This window comes from Anas acuta, chromosome 1 (genome assembly GCF_963932015.1).
Source record: "Anas acuta chromosome 1, bAnaAcu1.1, whole genome shotgun sequence".
NCBI lineage: Eukaryota > Metazoa > Chordata > Aves > Anseriformes > Anatidae > Anas > Anas acuta.
The window spans coordinates 87,111,007-87,133,992 of NC_088979.1; the positions used below are offsets into that span (position 1 = coordinate 87,111,007).

Here is a 22,986-nt window from a genome sequence, read left to right on the forward strand (position 1 = left end):
GTCCGTCTTATATGGATGCTAACAAGATTTGATTACCAATTGCTTCCATCTGAATATTACTGAACTGGACCATAGCTGTGACTTTTTTTTCCTTTAGCAGTTTCTTGTGTCTTAAAATATACTGACATATAGAAATAGTTTTTTGTTTTTTTTTTTTTTAAATATTTGGAATATATCACATAGTCGACATCTTCATGTAATGTGAGTATTATTCAGAGTCCAAGTTTCAAGTTTTAGAGGATGAAAAATGATGCATTATCTAGGTGTTTGTTTAGTGTTATTGCCACTTAACTTTAGATGATGCATGGTACAATTAGAACTGCATTTCCTGCCAGCTAAGTTTTCCAGTCTGGAACCTGAGGCTTGTTTCTCTTGAATGGTAACAAATATCTGTTCTGCTGGGCTGTGGGAACACAGCCCTTAGAGGTTGTAGCTTTAAATGAAAACTGTACTAACAGTTTAATAGTATCCTTTGTGAATCCTAATTGATTTCATGTAATGCCATCAGTGCATTTTACAGTCTTATTAAATTGAGTTGTTTCTACAGTAATTAAGAGTAAGAAAACAAGTGCCTAAAGAACCTAATTATTTTCACAATCAGTTTTAATTGCACTTCACTCTCTTAGAAAGCCAAGATTTTATCTTAATAAATTGTATCTGAGTAATTAATATGCTTTTTATGAGAAGCAATGTTGACTGTCTTGGAATCTCAAAAGAATTACATTTTGGAATCCAAGGATTCCAAAATACTCTATAATGTCTATTACAGACTGAAGTGTGAAGGGGGCTGAAACAGAATGATAACCTTTTTGCTTCTTTTCTTAGGATAAGAAACCTAAAATCCAAAACAGACAGAAAAAAAATATGGATTTTGTTCTGACCCTTTTCTGGCATCTCTCTTTAATGGGAATAACAGGATTATTAAATCCTATCGTCCTATGTTTTGTTGGAGCATTGCTCAAATGATACAGAAAACTAGACTGGAATCTCTTCTGTGAATTCTGGGGGAGTAAAAAGAAATACTTTAAATTTAGACTAAGGGCTTTTTAAAAAGTATCTTGAGAGAATCCATCAGAACATATTTTATATCTACAAGTTATCTTTAATAATATTTTATATGTCGACTCTAATTGTGTGATGTTTATATTCCCTTTTCTTTAACCTAGCTATTCTTAACATTTTCTTTCTGGAAAATGATTAGTTTTATTTAAAATGTATTAATGGGTAGGGAATCAAAAGTAAATATAAAATGTTTTAAATAACATAAAATATAACTTTACTGAATTTTTAAAGGAATTCAAATGGTCCACTTAGCTTCATTAATGATTTTTCTGTAGTTCACACTAAGTATGATATTCTATGGTTATGATGAACATAGGAAAAATATTCAGTAACATTATGGTTTTTATATATTTAGTTATAGAACTGCACCAAGGCATCAAGGGAAGAAGATACAAATGCAATCCGTGCAAGAAAGGCTTGTCAGAAGAAGTTCCCTCTAGTGCTTTTTATGCTTGCTATCCCATAAAGATGCATTTGGGGAGTCTGGGACCTCATGAGTGAATAGAGTGTAAGGAGCAACAGAAATTATTTTTAAAAGGTCAATGAGGAGTTTGCCCCTGTGATAATGTAGATCCTCTGTGCTGGTATTGTCAGATGCTTATTTGAAAAGAGGTTATTTAAAGAACCTGTACAGAAATCTGTGTGTGTGATTTTTGTGTTCCAAAGTATGATATTCCCTTTGTTTTTTGCAATCTTTCTCAGTCTGACAAATAATGGTGCAGAATAGCTGTTGGATCAATATCTGGATTAATACTGATTTGAAACATCATGGATGTTCAGATCATCACACGTGACTCTCCTTTTTTTCTCTTTCTCATCAAATATCAACAGCACTTTGATAAAGAAAAGTAAAGAAACAGTCTAAATTCAAAAATGTATTTCAGTTGCTTTAGTGTCTTCAGTAACACAGAGCATTTCAAAGGAAAATGCTGGGTTTTAATTATTTTTGTTATTTTCACAAGGGGCTTGGATATTTTGAGAAAGGCTATGATAAGTGAAGCAAGAAGCAAGCCAAAAGAAGTAGTTCACCTCTTTCACTAAAATATTTTCTTTTTCTACATTCATTGTCCTAAGTACTTAAACACCAAAAAAAAAAAAAAAAAAAACACAAAACTTTAAAATAAACTAACTTTAACTTTTGCAATTTTACAGTAGAAATGCTTTCCAGAAAAAAAAAAAAAAAAAAAAGTATCTTGCTAAGAAGAGCAAATAATTACTATTTCAGTCTTCCATTCCCACCCCACTTTCTGCCAACAACATTTTTAGAGAGGACAAATTATGTGGCCTTATTACTATCATTAAGAGCCGCTTTAGGCTGTTATGATCTTAATATTTTAAGAGATTGTTATCATCTAGGGAACCTTGTGTGATTGGCATGCAAAGAGCACCACTGAGTCCATTTCAAGACAGATGGTCTGAGCTGAAATTGGAAGTGGGTGGAAGGTTGTATTTTTTTGTTTGTTTGTTTGTTTTGTTTTCTTTAACCCCTAGAAATAAAGAGAATCAACAGGGAACTGCCTATTTTGCAGTAGCTGTTGCCATTAATCTCTCTGTATGCAAAATTATACCTGAAATTTTAAATAATTTTACTGGTTGTTATTACCTAGTCCATATGGGTAGTGCCGCCACTACCAGTGCAGCATTGCAGATTGGTAGATCACTTTTTTTTTTTTTTTGGATAAAGTAAAAAAGAGAGAGAGAGAAAAAGAGAGAGAGAGTAACCGTGTATAGGAAGAGTACCCTGTCACTGGTGGGAATCCTTTCTAAATGTCTGAGTCAGCAAAATGGTGCCTGAGCTTTCTCCTTGGACCACAACAAAAGTGTTTTGTTTTTTTTTTTTCTTCTTGTTTGTTCAGAGATTTTCCCCACAATGTTCTGGCTCCCCCAGCACAAGCAGCATGGTAGTATTAGAACAAGTCCAGAGGAGGGTCACAAAAATGATCAAAGGGCTGGAGCACTTCTTCTATGGAAACAGGCTGAGGGAGTTGAGGTTGTTCAGTCTGAAGAAGAGAAGGCTCTGGGGAGACATCTGAGAGTGTTGTCCAAGCAATTCTTGAATTCTGTCAGGCTTGGTGCAATGACCACTTCCCTGGGGAGCCTGTTCCAGCGTCCTTCCATTCTCTTGGTAAAGAACCTTTTCCTAACATCCAGCCTGAACATCCTCTGTCACATCTCCATGCCATTCCCTCAGGTTCTGTCACTGTCACCAGACAGAAGAGATCAGTCCCTCTGCTCCCCTTGTGAGGGAGCTTCAGGATACCATGGGGCATCCTCTTCTCCAGGCTGAACAAGTGAAGTGACCTCAGCCACTCACAATACATCTTGACCTCTAGACACTTCACATAGCCCTCCTTTGGAGTCTTCTCTAATAGTTTTATGTCCTTCTTATCTTGTAGCACCAAAGACCACACATGGTATTCAAGGTGAGGCTGTACCAGCATAGAGCTGAGGGGGACGGTCACTTCCTTTGATAGGTTAGCAAGGCTGTACTCGATGCATCCCGGGATATGGTTGGGAGATGCCAGCCTCCTGGCTGCCAAGGCACACTGTTGATTCATATTGAACTAGCCATTGACCAAAATCCCCAGATTTTTTTCTATTTAGTTGCTCTTTATCCTCTCATCACCCTGTCTGTACATTTATTCAGGGTTGCCACTTCTCAGGTACAGAATCTGGCACTTGCTCTTGTTAAGCTTCATATTATTAGTGATTGCCCAGACCTCTAATTTTTCAGGATCTCTCTGCAAGGCGTTTCTACCCTCAAGAGAATCAACAGCTCCTTCCAGTTTAGTGTCATCTGTGAACATACTCAGTATACCTTCAAGTCCTGCATCCAAGTCATTTATGAAAACATTAAATAGATCTGGCCCAAAAATAGAGCCCTGGGGAACCCTGCTAGTGACTGGACACCAGCCCCTAACTACAACTATGCTATTACTGCAATTCTTTGAGCCTGACCTGCCAGCCAATTGTTCACCCACTGTATTATGTATTTATCTAGCTGTATACTGAACGTTTTGTCCAGAAAGATAATGTGAGAAATAATATTGAAAACTTTACTGGAATCCAAAAAGATTACATTAACTGGCTTCCTGTGGTCAACTAGATGGATAGCCTTGTTGTAAAATGAAATTAAGTTCATTAGCAGGACCTTCTCCTTATGAACGCATGCTGGCTATGACCAATGACAACATTGTCCTTTAGGTGTTTTACAATAACTCCCAGAATAATCTTCTCCACAACTTTACCAGATACTGCTGTGAGACTGATAGTCTGTAACTAAGGGTTTGTTTTCATACCCTTCTTAAAAATTGTAACAAAGCTTGCCATGCAGCTTTCAGTTGACTGGGACCTCTCCAGATTCCCAAGACCATTGTAAAATAATTGAGAGGTCTCCTGATGACATTAGCAGCTCTCTGAGTACCTTGGGATGGTAGATTTATATTCACCCAGGTGAGCAGCAAATCCTACACAAGTTCAGGGCTGGCTGGGAGTTTATCAGATCCACTTACATGTTATAGGGGAAAAAAAAAAAAAAACTTTCCTAAGGAAAAACAGTAACATCTGTCACGATGGTTGAACTAAAAGGAACATTTATGCAAAAGCATTATTGGAAAGATGCTCTGAGTCCCTAAATGAGGTGCCAAGCTGGTTGAGATCCAGAAAACTGCGTTAAAGCAGTACTTAGAATGCTGTCTCAGCATAGCTTTCTGTGCTTGATGGTTATCAGCCATTCCAAAGTTAATTTGCAAATTAATCACCTATTAACATGTAATAGCATTAGTTGGCACTATAGAATATAAATCCCTAGATTCTGGAAGAAAATTCCTCTAAGCAGCAATCCTAAAATAAATTTATATGGTTTGTTTTGAATTTCCATTTCAAAAAATGTCAGGAGTTTTTTTTTTTATTTTATTTTAATAAAAAGGTCTGTTTTAGAATTCCATGTTAAATTTTTGAATGGAAAACTATTATTCATGTTCTCTTCGTGTGTGATACCTCTTCCTGTTTCCATTCTACTGGAGACTAAGTTATCCTGCCTCTTTGTGATAACTTCTTTATCAGTCCAAATTAAGGTAGTTAAAGGAGTGTTACAAGTAAGAGCTTAAATCTATTTAGTAATAAAAATTAAATGTTCCCATAAAGCTTTGCATTTGTTCCTTTGTTACACCAGCAGAAGTGATATGATCTCGTGAAAAAGTGTAAACTACTTCCAGCCTTAGTAGGAAGATGCATGTAGTTCAAATTGTCTCATGATAGTTGGCCTAGGAAAAGGAAAATTCAAGTAACACATTTTTTCTTTAATTGTGTAGAATAGTAATGTCAAAAAGGAGAAAATACAGTTCTACAAAGAGGCACATGAAGTGTAGAAGTAAGCCTTTTATTTATGCTTTTCCAGCCAATAGTTCAGGTTATTTTATTTTACATCTCTATGTGACAAGAGTAAATCACCACAGCCTACAGGTGGAAGTGTGATTTAGCAATCTATTGAAGGCTGAGTTATGCTGTATTTCTCCATTTTATTACCATGTGGAACATTACTTTTCTGTTAGTCCATTAAAAATATTTTCTGTGCTCACTCTTCAAAATATTTCTGTATCACTACATAGTGTAGTGTACAATGGTATAATGCTCTGTACTTACTATGATTTCTTTCATCTAAGCATTACAAAATATTAAGTGCTGACACTTGCAATGTGTCTTGAAATGTGGATAAGTGTTACAACTTTAAATAGACAAACAGATACCCCAAAAGTGTGAGTGATTATTTCCAAGTTATGTAGCAAATACTACAGCTGAAGAAATATCTTGAATATCCACAGTCATGGGAGCTTTGTCCAAAATTCCCCATGTTTTATGGCATTTAGAACTGTTGAATGAAGAACTCTTCCAGTATATTTAAACGGAACCATAATTCCCATACCTCAGCACTTTTTCCTCTTTTCAGATTTCATAACAAGGGGTTCAGTTTTTATTTTTTTTATTTTGCTGTGTATATTTTTTTGTAAGTATATCACAGTACAGATGCTGACTGTAGTTGAAAGTACTGTAGCTTGCTTACAAACTTAAAGATCACACAGACTTCAGATAACTTCAGTTTTACCTGTTTATCTTCACAGGCATTTGTAAACAGATATGTTTCAAAGTATGTGCTTTAAAAGTTCTCAGAATCACACCAGTATCTTGCAGTAGAGGCTGGTATTTTTTTCTAAACCCTTGTTAACCTCTTCCTGTGAATATAAATGTTCATGCTTATGCACTTTTTGTGTGACTCACTTCCTCTGACATGTCCTCATCTTCCACTCGACTTGAAGCCTTCAGCTAACACATTCTTACAAGAGCACCATAATTTCTGTCCTGTAAAGAAACTCATATGACAACCAGAGTTGCTCAGTCCTCTGACACTGATGTCACTAGTTCCTGAAAATTGGTCCCCAGGCTAGGTTGGGGATCATCTCACATACAAATGTGTAAATTTACATACAAACGTAACATACACATTGTGTAAAATTTAGACCACTAAAGTAATTTAGTCTTGTAACCTACTAGAACCCTACCAGTCAAGAGAACGAAAATTGACTTTGAATCTAGTTCAACAGATCTTTACAGCCAGATGGGGAGGAGGCTTAATTAAATTCCAGAAGTTCCTTCTGTTTTGCAGAGGGAATGTAGTTGCTTATCTTTTGAGTGTCTAGATGCAAATAAGATGAATCCCACCTTCAGCATTTCTTCCAGGAATTTGATATTTTTATGTAAAACAGAGAAAGGAAGGTTCATTTGGTTAAAAATCATTATTGTTATGATTATTTTGCAGTATTTCAGCAGCATTTTATAGTGTTCATACTATGCAGGGTTTCATTTACAGTGAAAAATTTTTCATGCTTACTTCAGATGATTCTGTGATTCTATGTTCTTTTCATACAGCTTGCACTCACTATGAAATTAAACATGCCTTGATGATACAGGCTAAAAAGAAAACATTTGTGTTTTGTTTTCGTTCAGTAATTTCTTGTTCAATATATGTATTGGAACAGGTTGCCCAGGGAGATGGTGGAGTCACAATCCCTGGGAGTGTTTAAGGAAAGGTTGGATTAGTACTTAGAGACATGGTTTAGTGGGTGACATTGGTAGTAGGGGGATGGTTGGACCAGATGATTTTGGAGGTCTTTTCCAACCTTTATGATTCTACGATTTTTGTCTTCACTATAATTTTGTGCAAATCATCACATTCTGGATTTGATATTCAGCTTTACTCCTCATTTTCAGACCTTCTTTTCTATATTCTAACCTCATAATTTTGAAGTAATTAGAAAGACAAGTAGAGTGAAGCTTATTTATATGCTGTAGGGTTGTCAATGTAGTTAAATGTTTGTTGCATGCTAGACATTGCAAAATTTAAAATGCAAAGTACTAGTTATTTTCTGTTAGGTGTATTAGTAGATTTCTGTGCATCATAGAATAGAAGTGCCAAAAGATTCTTGCTAATGAAAACCTTATTCTTTACCCATATCAATAAAATACTATGTAATATTTTTCATGTAGTCTGGATTTTTCTATAAAAGATAAATTCTGATTTTGAGAAAAGCTTCTAATGGCTCTCCCTTTTCATATAATTTTCATGTGTGTTTGTGTTCTTACTTGTGGATGAAAGTAGCTCTGGATCCTACTTCTCAGGATACGTTTAAAATTAACAGTATACACAAATAATAAACCTAAGCTTTTTTTTTTTTTTAACTTCCCATTGTGTAATTGATGTGTATTTCCAGGATTTCAGGTCGATAGTAGTTCAAAAATATGCCTTTAATATTTTGAAGAACCGAGTGTTAAGAAATTGTTTTGCCCAATTCTGCAAAGGCTTTTGGGCACAGATATTATGAATCATGTTGCACACTACAAATTTAGTTAGCATAACACTAAAAGGCATATCTTAGAATAGAATTGTGCTCTGAAGAACTAGATAAAATATTTTTGCTTTATGTATGCGTACTCCATTTCCAAATTCTATAAAATAAATGGTATGCAATTTTTGAACTAAAAATGATAAAAAGATAATTCAAAACAGCATTTTCTGGGTAGAAGATTTTCTTTTTTTTTTTTTTTTTTTCTTTTTTCTTTCTGTTTATGCTGATTTAATGTATATTGCTAGTATAGATAGCTATGATATCTATGAAATTATTTCTTAGCTAAATTAAAAGAACAGTAGACTTTTTTATTGCAGTTGTGTCCTAACCACAAGCCTGCTCTAAGTCCATGGACAATAAAGTTGGGAAAGAGACAACTTTCACTATTCTAAAGCTGAGTGTTTCTCATACAGCCCTTGGGGACACATTCTAATACAGGTGACTCTGTAGCAGGCTGGAAGACACTTCTCATGTAGACAGTTCTTGGAGTGGTGACAGGTAAATCTGAGATCAAAGTCCAGTCAATGTTTCAAGTTTTGAAGAATCACTGGATGACTTTGTAGCTTGAAGTGAGACATTCGATAGCTTTATCAGTTTTTGAACCAAAAAAAAAATAAAAAAAAAATAAATCCAAGAATAAATTACTTTTCTCATAAGATGTTTGGGAAAAGTGAGATGCTGAAGGATGAAAAATATAAGAGAAATATGGTAGCTGTTGTGAGAAACCTTAGGAAGGTTTGTTTCATTTAATGAAATGAAGCGATTGTACTCTCCTGTACTCTGCCTGAATTTTTCTGTTCCTACCATCTTCTGTTGCAACTCACATATATGCTTGTCAGAAAAACATGCTCCTAGTAACATGGGGTAAATTTTGTGTCGTTTTTGTTTGTTTATTTTCTTACATCAGCTAATACATTAGGCTTTAGGATGATATCATTACTTCTCAGGGGGTACAACCTCTTAGGACAGCAAACAAGATTTGAAACAGAGATTAGCACTTAGAAATTTCTTGTCCTCATCTGATAAAGTTATGATCAATTACCATTATGATAAATTAGAAATTTTATATCTGATAAACTCCAGTATCTTAGTCTCTGTCTAACTAGAAAACTACATGGTAGATCTATCTAGCCACATAGCCCTAGCCCCAGAAGGCAAAAGCAGGGACTGGGAGGATGATGAACCACCCAGTGGAGGAGATCAGGTCTGAGACCAGCTAAGGAACTTAAACGTACACAAATCCATGGGTCCTGAGGAACCTGGCAGATGTAGTTGCTAAGCCACTAACCATAATATTTGAGAAGTGATGTCAATTTGGTGAATTTCCCCCTGCCTGGAAGAGGGGAAACATAACCCCCATTTTTAAAAAAGGGAAAAAGGGAGGGGGGAAAAAGAGGAGACCCAGGGAAGAATACAGGCCAGTCAGTCTCACCGCTGTGCCCGGCAAGATCATGGAGGTTTCCTCCTGGAAACTATGCTAAGGCACATGTAAAATAAGGAAATGATTGGTGACAGCCAACATGGCTTCACTTAGGGCAGATCATGCCTGACAAATCTGGTGGCTTTCTACAACAGGGTTATGGCATTGGTAGTTAGGGGAAGAGCAACTGATATCATCTACCTGGCCTTGTGCAAAGCATTTTACACTGCTGTCCCACGTGATATCCTTGTCTTGAAAATGGAGAGACATGGATTTGATGAATGGATCACTCAGCGAGTAAGGAATTGGCTGGATTGTTGCACTCAAAGAGTTGCAGTCAATGGATCAATGTCCAACTGGAAATCAGTAATCACTGGTGTTCATCGGGGGTCAGTATTGGAACTGGCATTGTTTTGCATCTTTGTTAGGGGCATCTACAGTGGGATTGAGTGAACCTTCAGCAAGTCTGCAGATGACACCGAACTGTGTGGTAAGACTGACACAGTGGAGGGAAGGGATGCCATCCAGAGGGACTTGGACAGGCTTGAGAGGTGGGCCCATGTGAATATCATGAGGTTCAACAAGAGCAAGTACGAGGTCCTGCAGCTGGCTTGGGGCAATCCCAAACACAACTACAGGCTGGGCAGAAAATGGACTGAAAGCAGGAGAAGGATCTGGAGTGTTGGCTGATGAGAAGCTCAACATGAGCTGACATTTTGTGCTTGCAGCCCAGAAAGCCAACTGTATCTTGGGCGGCATCAAAAGAAGCGTGGCCAGCAGGATGAGGGAGAAGTTGTGGTAGCCCCATTCCTGGGAGTCTTTCAGGCTAGTTTAGATGGGCTTTGAGCAACCTGTTTTGTTGGAAGATGTTCCTGCCCATGGCAGGGGAGTTGGAATTAGATGATCTTTAAGGTCCCTTCCAAGTCAAACCATTGTATGATTCTATGATTATATGTGCAAATAGCCAGATCACCATATGTTTGTAGAGTAAATGTTGGTGTGTATCAGATCACATTCATTCCACTTGAAGTAATGTAAATTATTAGATAACTTTACTAGGTATTTTCTGAGCTTCAAAATTCAGTCATTCATCATACAATATGCATGTAATACAACAGCTAAGTAGCCTTGATAAATCTGTGGTAATGAACACCATGTCATACTTACCTGTTCACTTCTCTAAATCCATATTTAGCTCAAGTTTAATGTAAAAATTTGGTGAGTACATATATAACACCTACACTGCACGTGAATGCTGATACAACTCAAATACACTTCAAGTTTTTTTTTTCAGCACCAGGATTGCTTGGGCCTTCAAGGTTCTTTCCCAGTTTATGATTTAGCTCTTCCCCAGGGATAATATAGTTATATAGTCTTTGTACTTAAAAACTGTCTTTTATCACGTAATTGATAGAGATGTAATTTATATCTCATTCATATTTGTTGGGGTTGGAACTAGATGATCTGTAAGGTCCCTTCCAACCTAAACCATTCTATGATTTATTTTTTTTTTAATAAAAAAACGGTAGCTCATTTTCAGTGCAGTTTCAACAGTCTTCAAATCATCAAAACTAACAATTAAATTCGTAATACTGATTAGGGTCCAGGACCTATTTTCTACTTTCTATAAATAAACAGATTTTCCCACAGTACTCTTAATGACAAATAACTAAACAATCTTTGATAAAAACAGTAGGGAATTATTTCTGATTTTTTTTTTTTATCGTGTATTTTTCAGGTATAGTTGTTTCAAACAATGAAGCAGCTATTGATTTTTTTTTTTCCTTGATTTTTAGTTTCTCTTCTCAGGAGAAAGGACTTTTTTTTTTTTTTAATCTAAGAAAGAACCCCACCTGCCAAACATACAATACAAGTTGTATCATTGTAGCTAAGCTATCTGCAAATTCTTGCCTTGATTGGTATGTGAAAAATACATGGAGTGTCTTTGTTATATTGTGATTTAATGATTGAGATTTGTTTTATTCCTGTGAGTGCTGCATTTGACTCTTTGTACTTACACAGGGTTAGTGAGCGTGAAGCTGCATTGGAATCAGCCCTACGGATGTTGCAGGTATTCTACCTGGATCTCGAAAAGTTCCTTGCTTGGCTTACAGAAGCTGAAACAACTGCTAATGTCCTGCAGGATGCTACACACAAAGAAAAGATACTAGAGGATGCCAAAACAGTTTGGGAGCTCATGAAACAGTGGCAGGTAAGTCAAGTGCTTCTGTTCAGAGGCATGTCAGTTATCCAAAGTGGTATTTCCCCTCTGTCTCCCCAGTATGCAGCTACTCAACAAAACTGAAATTGTTTTGGAAAAGAACTGATTCTGCTACTAACCCTTAAGTGTTGCTGTGGCAATTGTTGTAGAGAGCTAAGGTGAGTTACACTATGATTCCATCTGACATTTTTCAGTATATATTACATTTGAAACAGCTTTAAAAATGAACAGAAAGGAAACTTTGCTGAAATGGGCTTTTAGCATTGTTTTTGTTGTTTTTTATCACATAAAAATGAGTTACTCTGCCAAGTTACAGTCTTGAATTGAGCACTTGACAGAGATGAGCGTTTATTATTCAGTTCTGATATTTAGAGAGGTTATATAAATTGTGTCTGGTTTATTCTCTGTAGCTTAACTGAATTAGTTTTCCTCTATTACTTTCAAATATGTGAAAAATGTTAATCTGGTATTTGGCTGATTATTGCAACAGCTTGTTGACAATAATAAAAAGAAATAATGATTAAAAAATTCATAGCAAATGGCTGGACAGTTTTCAGACAGTTGATTCCTCTGAAAACCAAAAATCTTTAAAGAGAGAGAGAGAGAGAGAGAATGTTTGCATTTGGTGTTCTGGAGAATCTGGAGAAGAAATAATCAGTTGAGATGGTGCTATTAAAATATATTGTTATACTTTCTTTGTATTGTCTTCATTATTATGAAGTGTATGTCTGTGTGGTGAGTTCTTAGATATCTTAAATATGAGGTTGGCTGGGTGGTTGGAAGGCAGGACCCTTTCATACAGAACTCCTTGACAGTAGATGATTTTTATGTTGACATTGAAATCAAAACTGGAAATTCCTGTCACTGAAGGCTCTATTCTTTATTTCTGAAAAACATTATTAAAAAAATTATACTTGTAAGTGATAATGTGGAGTATGTACACTGGATAGAATACTACTATTTTTTTTTTCACTACTGTATTAATCTATAGTTCTGATTATATTACTGAACTGCTGTTAAATTCCATTATGGTGGAGTCTAAAATCTAAAAGTTGTGGCATTGAAGAGAAGCAAAATCTGAATCACATTTTTAATAGTGAGATTTCTTTACACTAATTGCATTTTATGCTAATACACCGTAAGTCTCTGTGTATTTCTGACTTCTGTTGGTGTGAACCTGGAGAGCAGATTTGTGCAGAAGATAGTTGTCTGCTGAACAGTTAATCTTCAGTACTGGCCATTTTTTTTAATATTCTGTAGCTTAGGTTGTTTGTTGGTACTAGCATTTAAACAATTGAATTATCAGATATTTGCAGAAGGTTTGTGATTTTTTTTTTTAACGTGATCAGTGAAAAATGGGTTATCTGTCAAATTAGAGATTCTTAAAAAATTAGGTCAAAAGCATCTTTCTTAAATGTAATGGAGCTTTGCAGACCTTTCCAACTAGTACCTATCTTTCCAACTAGTATCTTTGTTTTGTTTTGTTTTTCAATTTCCACATAAGAACCATTCACAACTGTAGACAAACAAAAAAAAAATGGAGACAAGTCCTTTTCCCCACAAATAAATAGTCAAGTACTTAAAAATCCACCATGTAAACAATTGTTTTGAACTGTAAACCTTTTTTTGTCTAAAGATTTTTTATGCACTTAAATTGAGATGTGAGATTAAATTTTAAATTATTCTTACCAGGATTTTGGTACATAAATATCATTTTAGGTAGGAAGGGTAAAAACTAACCCATACTTGCAATTTCATTTGCAAAGAGCAAACATCATTCTATTCACTAATCTTAGTGGTACAAGAAATATTATTCTTATATTTTAAAAGAAACATTGGTATGCTGAGGCAACAAAAACAGCAGTTTTGCAGTCTTTTGCTTCCAGAAGATTTACACATACCTGTCCAGCAGTAGCACAAAAATTATGGACTTTTGGTGATTATAGAACCAAATATTTTGATAGTGGATTTTTTTTTTAAATTTTTATTTGTTTCTTATTTGCATGTGCGTGATGATCTGCCTGTGTGTGAATAGACTTGCTTGTCTTCATGAGCTATCTGCCTATTGCTGTTTCTGTCACCCTCTTTATGCCATTTTTAAGCCTCCAGAAGAAATCTTATAATTCACAAGCAGAAGTGGATTTTCAATGTCCTTCTCCTGAATGGAGTCTGATTGCTATCTGTCTAAAAGCTGGAAGAGTTGTTCTCTTCCCTCCTATCCTCCCCCTCCACCCCCCTCAGCCCCCCCCCTTTCTCAAGTAGCAGGAAAGTTCCTTTTTTTTTTTTTTTTTTTTTTTTTCTGAAGAGGCAAAAAGGAAATAAGGAGAGTTCAGTTTAAGTAAACAGAATACTGCTGAATACTGCTTTGTTTAGAAATCATTATTGGGAAAGACAATTTTTTCCTGTATTTTTTGAAGAGCTACAATAAAGTGTCCATTAAAGATTTGCATCTTCTTCCCTTTCATTGAAGTATCACTTATTTGAAACATAGTGATTAACTACAAGTAATTTAATAGGATGCATCTTTTCACTAGTGTGTGTTCTTAGTGATCAGAGCATCATAGCATCATCTTTTATCTTTTTTTTTTTTTTTTTCTAGAATAGGGACTTCAATAACAGCAAATGCTTTAAGTGCAGGAAAGTGCAAATGATGTGAAATGTGTAGTGTGTTTGTTTACCCAGTAATACAATGTATGAACATTATGTGGTGAGTGCAGCTTTGTCTGGAGACTTGGCATTGTTCTCAAATGATAAATGATGCTTTTGTAGCAATTCAACATTACTGGAGGGGGACATATGTGCAGAAGAAAATACAAACTTCCATAAACTTTAGCTCCTTTATTAGGAAGTTTTTTTTTCTTGTTTTTTTTTTTTTTTCCTGATGATGAGTGTCATACAAAATGATTGGACAATAGCAATAAAAGTTGGAAACAAAGTATGAATATATTAGTAGGTATTATGGCTACAAATATGCTAGCAAGTTAAATGTGTCCCTGATCTGTCTCTGGCACTAAGGCTGACTGTCACTAAAAAGCTACATCCATGTTCATGAACTGTTCTACAGTTAGAAAAGTCAAATATGCTATGTTTCTTATGTAAAACTTTTAATTAAAAAAAAAAAAAAAAAAAAAAAACACAACTGAATGACATAAAAAAAAGTAAATATATGCAATAATCTGAGAATGCTCAGCTGTGATAATGAGTAAATTAATGTGATTCGTTAGGAAAAACAATATTGGCAATAATCATAACACAGTGGTCCATATCATTAGTCACATTGTAAATACTTGGTAACTTGTTCAATCAAAAGGAGAACCAGGAAACCTGGAACATCATTTATATTAGAGAAGAAATAAGTAATTAGAAAAAAAGAACTTTGTCCAAAGTAGCAGAGATAATAGCATGATGGTCATTGCAGAAGAATTATGTAAGGAAGAATTTTTGGCATCCTAACTAATGGCTTTGGAAGCATGATACCTATAAAGAGATACCTATATCTGTATCTAAACAGCTTCCCAGGAGGTGTCTTCCTCAAGCCCTGCCCCAGCACAGGAAAGACTTTAACTGCTTTCAGCTACAGCTACGTTTTTCCAATTAACAGTTTGTTTTCCATATGAAATCAGATTTTTTTTTTTTTCTCATGTAAGGCTGGATCTAGATCTTAGGAAGTAAAACAGAAAGGTAACTTCTGTTTAAAGATTACTGTCTCCCAAGTCTTTTGAAATAAAGTTTGAAAAATTAGGTTTATGGAGTTTCCAGAATTTACGCTTAAATATGATATATGGAATTAGATCTGCAGTTTCTATCTTGTTCTTTATGAAGTTGCATGAACTCATATAATGTGAAAAAAAAAAAAAGCCATTATGAGTGCTGAAATGTTACAATTCTGTTTTAACCTACTACTTCTAGGCAATAGTTATAAAGCAATGTTTTGGTGAAGAATTATGTCACCAGACAATGAAAAAAATAAACTTCTTAGTTCAGTCCTCACATTTTTGAGGTGCTTCTTTTTTCTTTGCATGTTCAGAAACAATTGGATCAAATGTCACTAATAAAGATAAATCTTTTCCTGATACTTAGAAATTCATTCATTAGCAGAGGGAGAAGGTGAAACTTAACTGCACATTCTAATTACCTGATGATGTAATTATATTAAATGGTTGCACTATAAATATGGAGCTTGTTTATATAAGCATGTATTTGTATGCATCATTTGTCTGAACTGACAATAACGTAATATTTGAGGTGATTCACACTTCTAGAAGACTTTCTGCAGAATTTTCAAGGGTACAAGCCAGTTACTTCTAAGACTTGCATAATTGTGATTTTCATTGTCTAATTTAAATACATCATGTGTTCCCATGAGGCCTGATTTGATGCAGAAACATATGGGAAATGAATTTTATTTTGTGTTTTCTTACTTCTAGAGATATGAACTCTCAACTGTGTTAATTACTCATCTGGTTTGCCTTTCCAGTAATAATCATATGTGACATTTTATACAGCTTAAATAATATTGGGTATAAATTTGAAATTAGTGTGGATTTACCCCATTATTTTAAGAACGCAGTGATTGTATATTAAGTCTGTAGACGTATTTACTCAAATATTTTATCACTGAAGTTTGACAAAGAATACTGCATGTGAAACCTATTCAAACAGTAGCTAAAGAGTGCTTTCACAGATTACCAAATGTATCTGAAATAACCTACAGTGTTGACCAATAAAGACTAGAAGTATGACAGCATAATATAAATGAAGCTACATTAATAATTTTGGCTTGGAAAGTGTAGCATTTTTTTTTTTTACTAACTTCATGCTTACTTAACCTATGATCTAGGTAGGTTTCATTTAGATTCAGTAGTTTGAGTGTTAATAATAAGAAAAATATGCAGTGCCTTAAGTTATGTCTAGGAATGTTTAATATGGGCAGTACCCATATCTTCTCGCACTACCTAAACCAAGGTACATGAACTGCACTCAAGGTGTTCTTGTTTCTTCTATTCCCATCAATACTTCAGAAGTGTTCAGCTATTTTTAAGGTATCCAGGCTGTTTTTGCAACAGTAGGAAGCTGAGACAGATACATATTCCTGACTCTTCTCAGTTACTGAGCAACACAGGTTCTTTGAGAGAATAAATTTTCCAGTTTGATTTCAAACTTAATTTACATATAATTGCCCAGCACACTTAATTTTATGAGATGATATATTAATTGGATGATGAATCTGAAAATAGAGAAGAGTATCTGTAATACTCTTGCTCAGTTCAGTGGAGGTCACTAATAATTATTCAATAATAATTAATTTTCTAGTACTTACCTTATGGTCAGTTAATGCTTAGTGGCTATGGCACTTATGGTGGGGGGAAGAAGAAGGAGCTAGGCTCTTCTCAAGGGTGTCCGGAGACAGGACAAAGGGCAATGGGTGCAAACGGAAACATGGGAGATTCCATGAGGAAAAACAAAACATGCTGAGTGTAGTCATATAGTGAAACACGATATCCAAATGAATTGTGGAATCTCCATTCTTGGAGATCTACAAAACCCAGCTGGACATGGTTGGAGCAACCTGCTCCAGTGAGATTGGGTCAGATGATCACTAGAGGTCTCTTCCTGCCTTGACCATTTTTATGATTTGTAATCTGATCACATAATCTCTGGACACACAGTCAATCATTGTGTAGACTATTTTTTATTACTATTATTTAAATCTACAAATGGTAAAGCATTAACATGGTTTAGTAATAAGAAACTGAAATCCTTGCTATTTCTTGAGAAAACTTCATAAAGATCCTTCCAGGAGCTCCTGAGTCACATGTCTAAGTAAGTAGGAGGAAAACCAAACAGAAAAAAGAAAAAGATCAAGTGACGGAGAAGGTACCACAGAGAATAAAAATAATTACACATTTTTTAAGTGACTGATTGGTAGAAACTGATGGGGAGACTGAAAGGTGAAAGCTAGGCATAAATGTTGAAAGCAGTACAAGTATTTTTAGCATAAATTAAAATTCAGTATTTTTTCCTTATCTAACCCCACAACCTTTGGCCTTCAAGGTTTTTTCTCTTAATCCATTACTCTTACACCTAAAATAACAATTTCCTCAGGAGTCATCATTGAGATATGAAAGATGAGTTTTGCCTGAACTAATACTTTTTTGAATTGCATTTACCTTTGTGTAGTGTGTTATCTGATTGATGCTTCCAGGAAAGCAGAGTAAGAAATGCTAGCATAGTCCTGGGCTGAGACTGCTTCCAGTCTACATACAGTACTTCTAATTAGGTCCTAATACTAAGCTCCTAGTTTGCTACTAAGACCATATATTCACATATTCTGGTTAAAAAAATAATAATAATAAAAATAAGTGTTTTGTGTTGATACCTCTATTTGTAATTGAATTAATTGGGTGGATGGGAAAGGAGCAGTTCACAATATGGTAAGGGAGCTTCTGGTAAATCTGACAACCTATCAATGTGTAGTGTGTACAAATATGCCTCTGAAGAACAAGACAAAGATTTTATCTACGTTCAATCAGGTTTTCTGGTGTGTTTTCTATTTTTATTTTATGAACCAAGATGCAATACTCCAGTGGCATAAATAGCCAGTATAGCTTAATGCCTTACCTCTCAACTACGTTATGATTAATATGCCACTGTGGAAAGCATTGTAGATAAGGACATTGTTGGTTCAAAGAATATGTAATATATAATCACATAAAAATAGATAAAATTGGTGAAATCAATGATACCCCTTGTGCACAGGTATAAACGTGTATTTATGTTTGAAGCTTTAAGTCCTGAAAGATGCACAAATCGGTAACCCTTTAGAATGCTTTCTGAAAATAATTCTTCAAATCAGTTCTGAAAATGTTTAGTTATATTGGTTTTATATTGCTACAGTTTATCATCTGAATTGGGTTTGCTGCTTTATGATTTCTTTTTCCTTCTCTAAGAAGTAAGTTTTATTAAAAAGACTGCTTAACACCAGAGCATGTGGTCAAGCAGCATCTTATAATTTTGATATAATGGTATTCTTGCTATCTTTTGAGACTGATTTTGCTTGATTCAAACAGCAATGGCAATTTCAGTGTTGTTTCTGTATCATGATGTGCCTTGATACGTTAGAAAGGGGAACAGGAAGTTTCAGGGAGATGGGGGGGACATTACGCAGAAAGAGAAAAGCTATAAAATGGTGCAGCTGTGTAGAGTAAAGTTACTTCATGGCGCTGAATATATTCACAGAGAGTTTTAGCTGATGATTCTCAATGGGGAAGGCAGTGTCCCAGCTGTTCATCTGAACTGGATATCAAAGTGGTCAGGAAATCAGCAAAAAAACAATGTAGATGTTGCTACTTTTTTCAGACACTGTAACTGTTTTAGTTTGGGTAATCTTAATTATAAAACCAGTAAATGGATTGATGCTGAATCTAGGAGTGGATAGAGCAACATATGTATTCTGCTTCTGGCACTCTTCAGTTCTTCTCTGAACTTCCCTAAATTTAGAACAAAACCATAATCAGTGTTATTTTTCTTTTAGAAAATAAGATTATGCTTCCTTTAAGTGATTTAGTACTTAGTTACTAGAGCGAGATGTAAATATTCTTAAAACTTATTGCCAGGGAAAATAATTAACTCTCAATTGTCAGAAATCTTACATATAAAGTGGGTGTTTATAAAAAAGAATAACGAATTTTTGTCCTTTAATTTCTCATTTACATGTATTCTCATAGTCAAGTTAGAAGAAAAATCACGTTTGTCAAATATGTTAAAAAGCATAATATATGCTCACTCAGTTGACTTATGTTTTTCTCTTTAAAAGTTTATTGAGCACACCAGAAGGATGGCCCTAAGAAATTTATTTGCATAATGTGATGTAGTAAAGTAACAAAAGGAGAAAAATAAGACCTATTATTAATTCTCCTAATATGTTACTTTTCCTTAGAAAATTTCCATGAAACTGAGTATTTCTTCACTTTGGCAAAGTGTTTCAGCTCCTTTATGGAGGAAATTTCCTTCACAAAATAGTGCTCCAAGCATTGGGTTTCTCACTGTTCCAGGAAGAGGTTTTCACTGCTTCAGCTCATGTAGCTGTCAGGACAGGAGAATGGGCACAGCTATGAAACTACTCTGTGGCTCCAATAATCAGTCAGATATCTGTGTGTCAGTCTTTTGTGAGACTCTGCTGTATTGCTGACTGCTGCTGCTTCTGAGGACAGGTGAGAAGAGCAGGGTAAGAAGGAGACAAGAACCTCAACCTGAGTGCTGGAATCTAATTGCTGTTGCTACAGCATTTTATCCAAGTGGTTTTGATAGCAGTAAGTAACTAAGCCCAGGGAAATGATTTTTCTGGGTGCTTGAATGGCGAGGCTAAGCAGACCTCAGGAAATGGTAAAGAAGGGAAACATAGTGGGCAGTAAGTTTACCTGATAGTCCATCTGCCAAAGGGCAGATCTCTCTGATTTGGGGTGTGCAAAAAGGACATGATACCCACTTTTAGACTTGTCTTAATCTTCTTTTTTTCTCTCTCCATACATTTACTGTCTCTTGTCACTTTTTTGATTAGATATTTTGGTCATTGAGGCAGAGAGGATTCTTTTTAGGGTTACAATATGTTATTAAGGGTATTTACGCCAAATTATTCTCAGAGTCTGATTTAATAGGTTACCTACCCTTCTGGATGATCTGTGATTTACATACCCTAGCTTAGGGCCCTTTGCAACTTGAAGTTGAATTGAAGTGACTGCAATAATACAGTAGGGTCTTTGCACGAGTTCTTTTGTGTGGAATAACTCTGCTGAATAAGAATAGTGATTGGAGAGGCCATAAGCAGGAGAGGTCTGAATCTTAATTCTCTATTCTTACCTCAGAAAATTTGCAGATATGTTCAGTTGACTAGATTAGGACATCTAAAACAGAATGGCAGTTTGTATGAACTGCTATAGCAGACAAAGACACATATTTCCTACTAGCTGGTTATTTCAATTGTTTTTAGTATAATATACTAACAGTCACCAGAGGTGTTGGTATGTGAGTGAAAGCATGTGGACTTTTGATTTAAAATAAATGACTTTTCTATTGCCTATAAGATTGAAAAGATAATGCAATAACTAAATAAATAAATAGGCCATGAGCATCAAAAAGCTACTGTTATAAGTTCAGAAGATGATCATTTTTTATTTTCTGGTACCTTTCTTGATTTGCATATTTTTTGCAGGTTAGAAATCCATATAGCTTACAGAAGCCTGATTGACAAATTTGTATCAGTCAAAAAGATCTTCTGCCAGATTACACTGGTAATTTGTTGTGAAATAATTGATTGAACCCTCAATAGACTATTTTCTTTTTAATGTCAGAAATTTAATATCTTCTATGTGAATCAGATATTACTTTCAGGCGAGCATTGCCAATGGAGCAAATATGAGCTAACCAGTAACTAAGCAGAATAAAGGTGTAAATTATCTCCTGTCCAGAAGTACCATACATAGTCTACAATATTAAACACGCTTAATTTTAATATGTACCTCTTGCTGCTGGGCTAGGCAAAATTTTAAATTTTAATGACTGTTTATCCAGTATACTGAAACCACTTCACTGTGAATAAAAATAAATAAATAAATAAATAGCAAGGCACACTTCTTAGGGGATTAAATGCTGAAAGTAAAATATTGACTCACTAAATTTTATTGTTGAACTTCAAAGGTCTTTTGCTTGGGAAAACTTACAGTTGTCCTCTTATTTATTGTCCTGTTTATATCAAAGTGTGTTTCAATGAAGTGGCAAATCCTTTCTTCCCATAAACTGAAAAACCTGTTGGAAGCTGTTAGATCAAAGCTACAAAATAAACCTGTTCCAACTTACATTACCGCAGTTACAGACACAACAGTATATTAACCTCAACAGATCATCTTTCTTTTTAACTACAAGAGTATTGTAATTCCATATCTCAAGAGTTAGAGATGTAACAATGTTTAAACTCCAGCTAATTGGTTGGCTTTAAAAAACAATATTAGCCAATTTGTCTTCTAATTGTGTTATATGGAAAAACATGGAAGGTTAGTCCTGCCTCAAAATTATTGCAAAAAATGTTATTTCTGCAATGTGAACTATTGCATGACAGCCTATTATTTCATTATTTTGTGTTTCATGTTAGGCATCTAAGCTATAGGTTTTACACCCAGGTGGTGAAGTGCTGTGTGCCACCTCAGGTAAAACAGGATCATTACTCACTTTAATCCAGCTCTGTGGTTAAGGCATGAAAGAAGAAAGGCCACATGTTGCTCTTAGAAATTAGAGCAAACTTTCTGCTGTATTTACACTTCCGCAACTGTGAATTCCTCACACTAAGGTTAATCTCGAGAGGCAAGTCCTGTTGATCTCAAAAGGAATTTTGCAGATCATCAACAGCTGTTGTATATAGCTCACTGCAGAGACTCTGAACCAGGCATGGGGGTGAGATGGAGTAAAGGGAGAGGAAGCAATGTGTTTTGTTTATATATATATATATATTTTTTTTGGGGGGGGGGAAGGAGAGAGGGTGTTATTTTTTTATTTTGTTGTTATTTTAATATTTCTCTAAGATCTTTACAACGCCTGGAGGTTGGCATTTTTCATACCAAAGAGTTACTGATATTTAGAATAAAATATACTCATCTGATTTGCTAGAGTTTAAAAAGATGTTATATTCTCTAAAGGGCAAGAAGGAGGATCCAAGGAATTACAGGTCTGTCAGTCTGACCTCAGTCCCAGGGAAGGTTATGGAGCAGAACATCTTGGGTGCCATCACAAAATCGAGTGATCAGAAGCAGCCAGAATGGGTTTATAAAGGGCAGGTCCTGCCTGACTAACCTGAGCTCCTTCTACATGTATGACACAAAATGACCAGCTTAGTAGATAAGCAAAAGACTGTGGATGTTTACCTGGATTTTAGTAAAGAATTTGACACCATCTCCCACAGTATTCTCTATTCTGGAGAAACTGGCTGTTCATCACTCAGACTTCGCACAGTTCACTATGTGAAGAACTAGCAGAATGGCTGGGCTCAAAGAGATGCAGTGAATAGGCTTCAGTCCAGTTGGTGGCTGGTCACCAGTGGTGTTCCCCCCAGGTTTTTTGAGGACAGTTTTGTTTCACAGTCTTATCAGTGAGCTGGATACGAGGATGGAGTGCACCCTTAGTAAGTTCATAGATGATACCAAGTTAGGCAGGCCTGCTGATCTGCTTGAGGGTAGGAAGACTCTGCAGGACTTGGATATACTAGATCCATGGGTCAAGTCCAACTGCATGACTACAGCTGGGGACATAACTTCATGCATTGGTATACAATTGGGGAAGAGTTGCTCAGAAGAAAAGGATCTGGGGTGCTGGTTGACAGCTGAGTGAACATG

General features: G+C 35.4%; 1 protein-coding gene across 15 annotated transcripts in view; it reads left to right on the forward strand.

The window, feature by feature from the left end:
* The window catches only part of DMD (dystrophin), a 1,220,482-nt gene that overhangs the window by 962,416 nt on the left and 235,080 nt on the right, over window positions 1-22,986 (forward strand). For all 15 annotated transcript variants that reach the window (XM_068686720.1, XM_068686803.1, XM_068686735.1 and 12 more), the window contains one exon: window positions 11,407-11,596. In XM_068686720.1, the coding sequence (XP_068542821.1) occupies window positions 11,407-11,596 (190 nt within the window). The remainder of the gene's footprint in view (window positions 1-11,406; window positions 11,597-22,986) is intronic.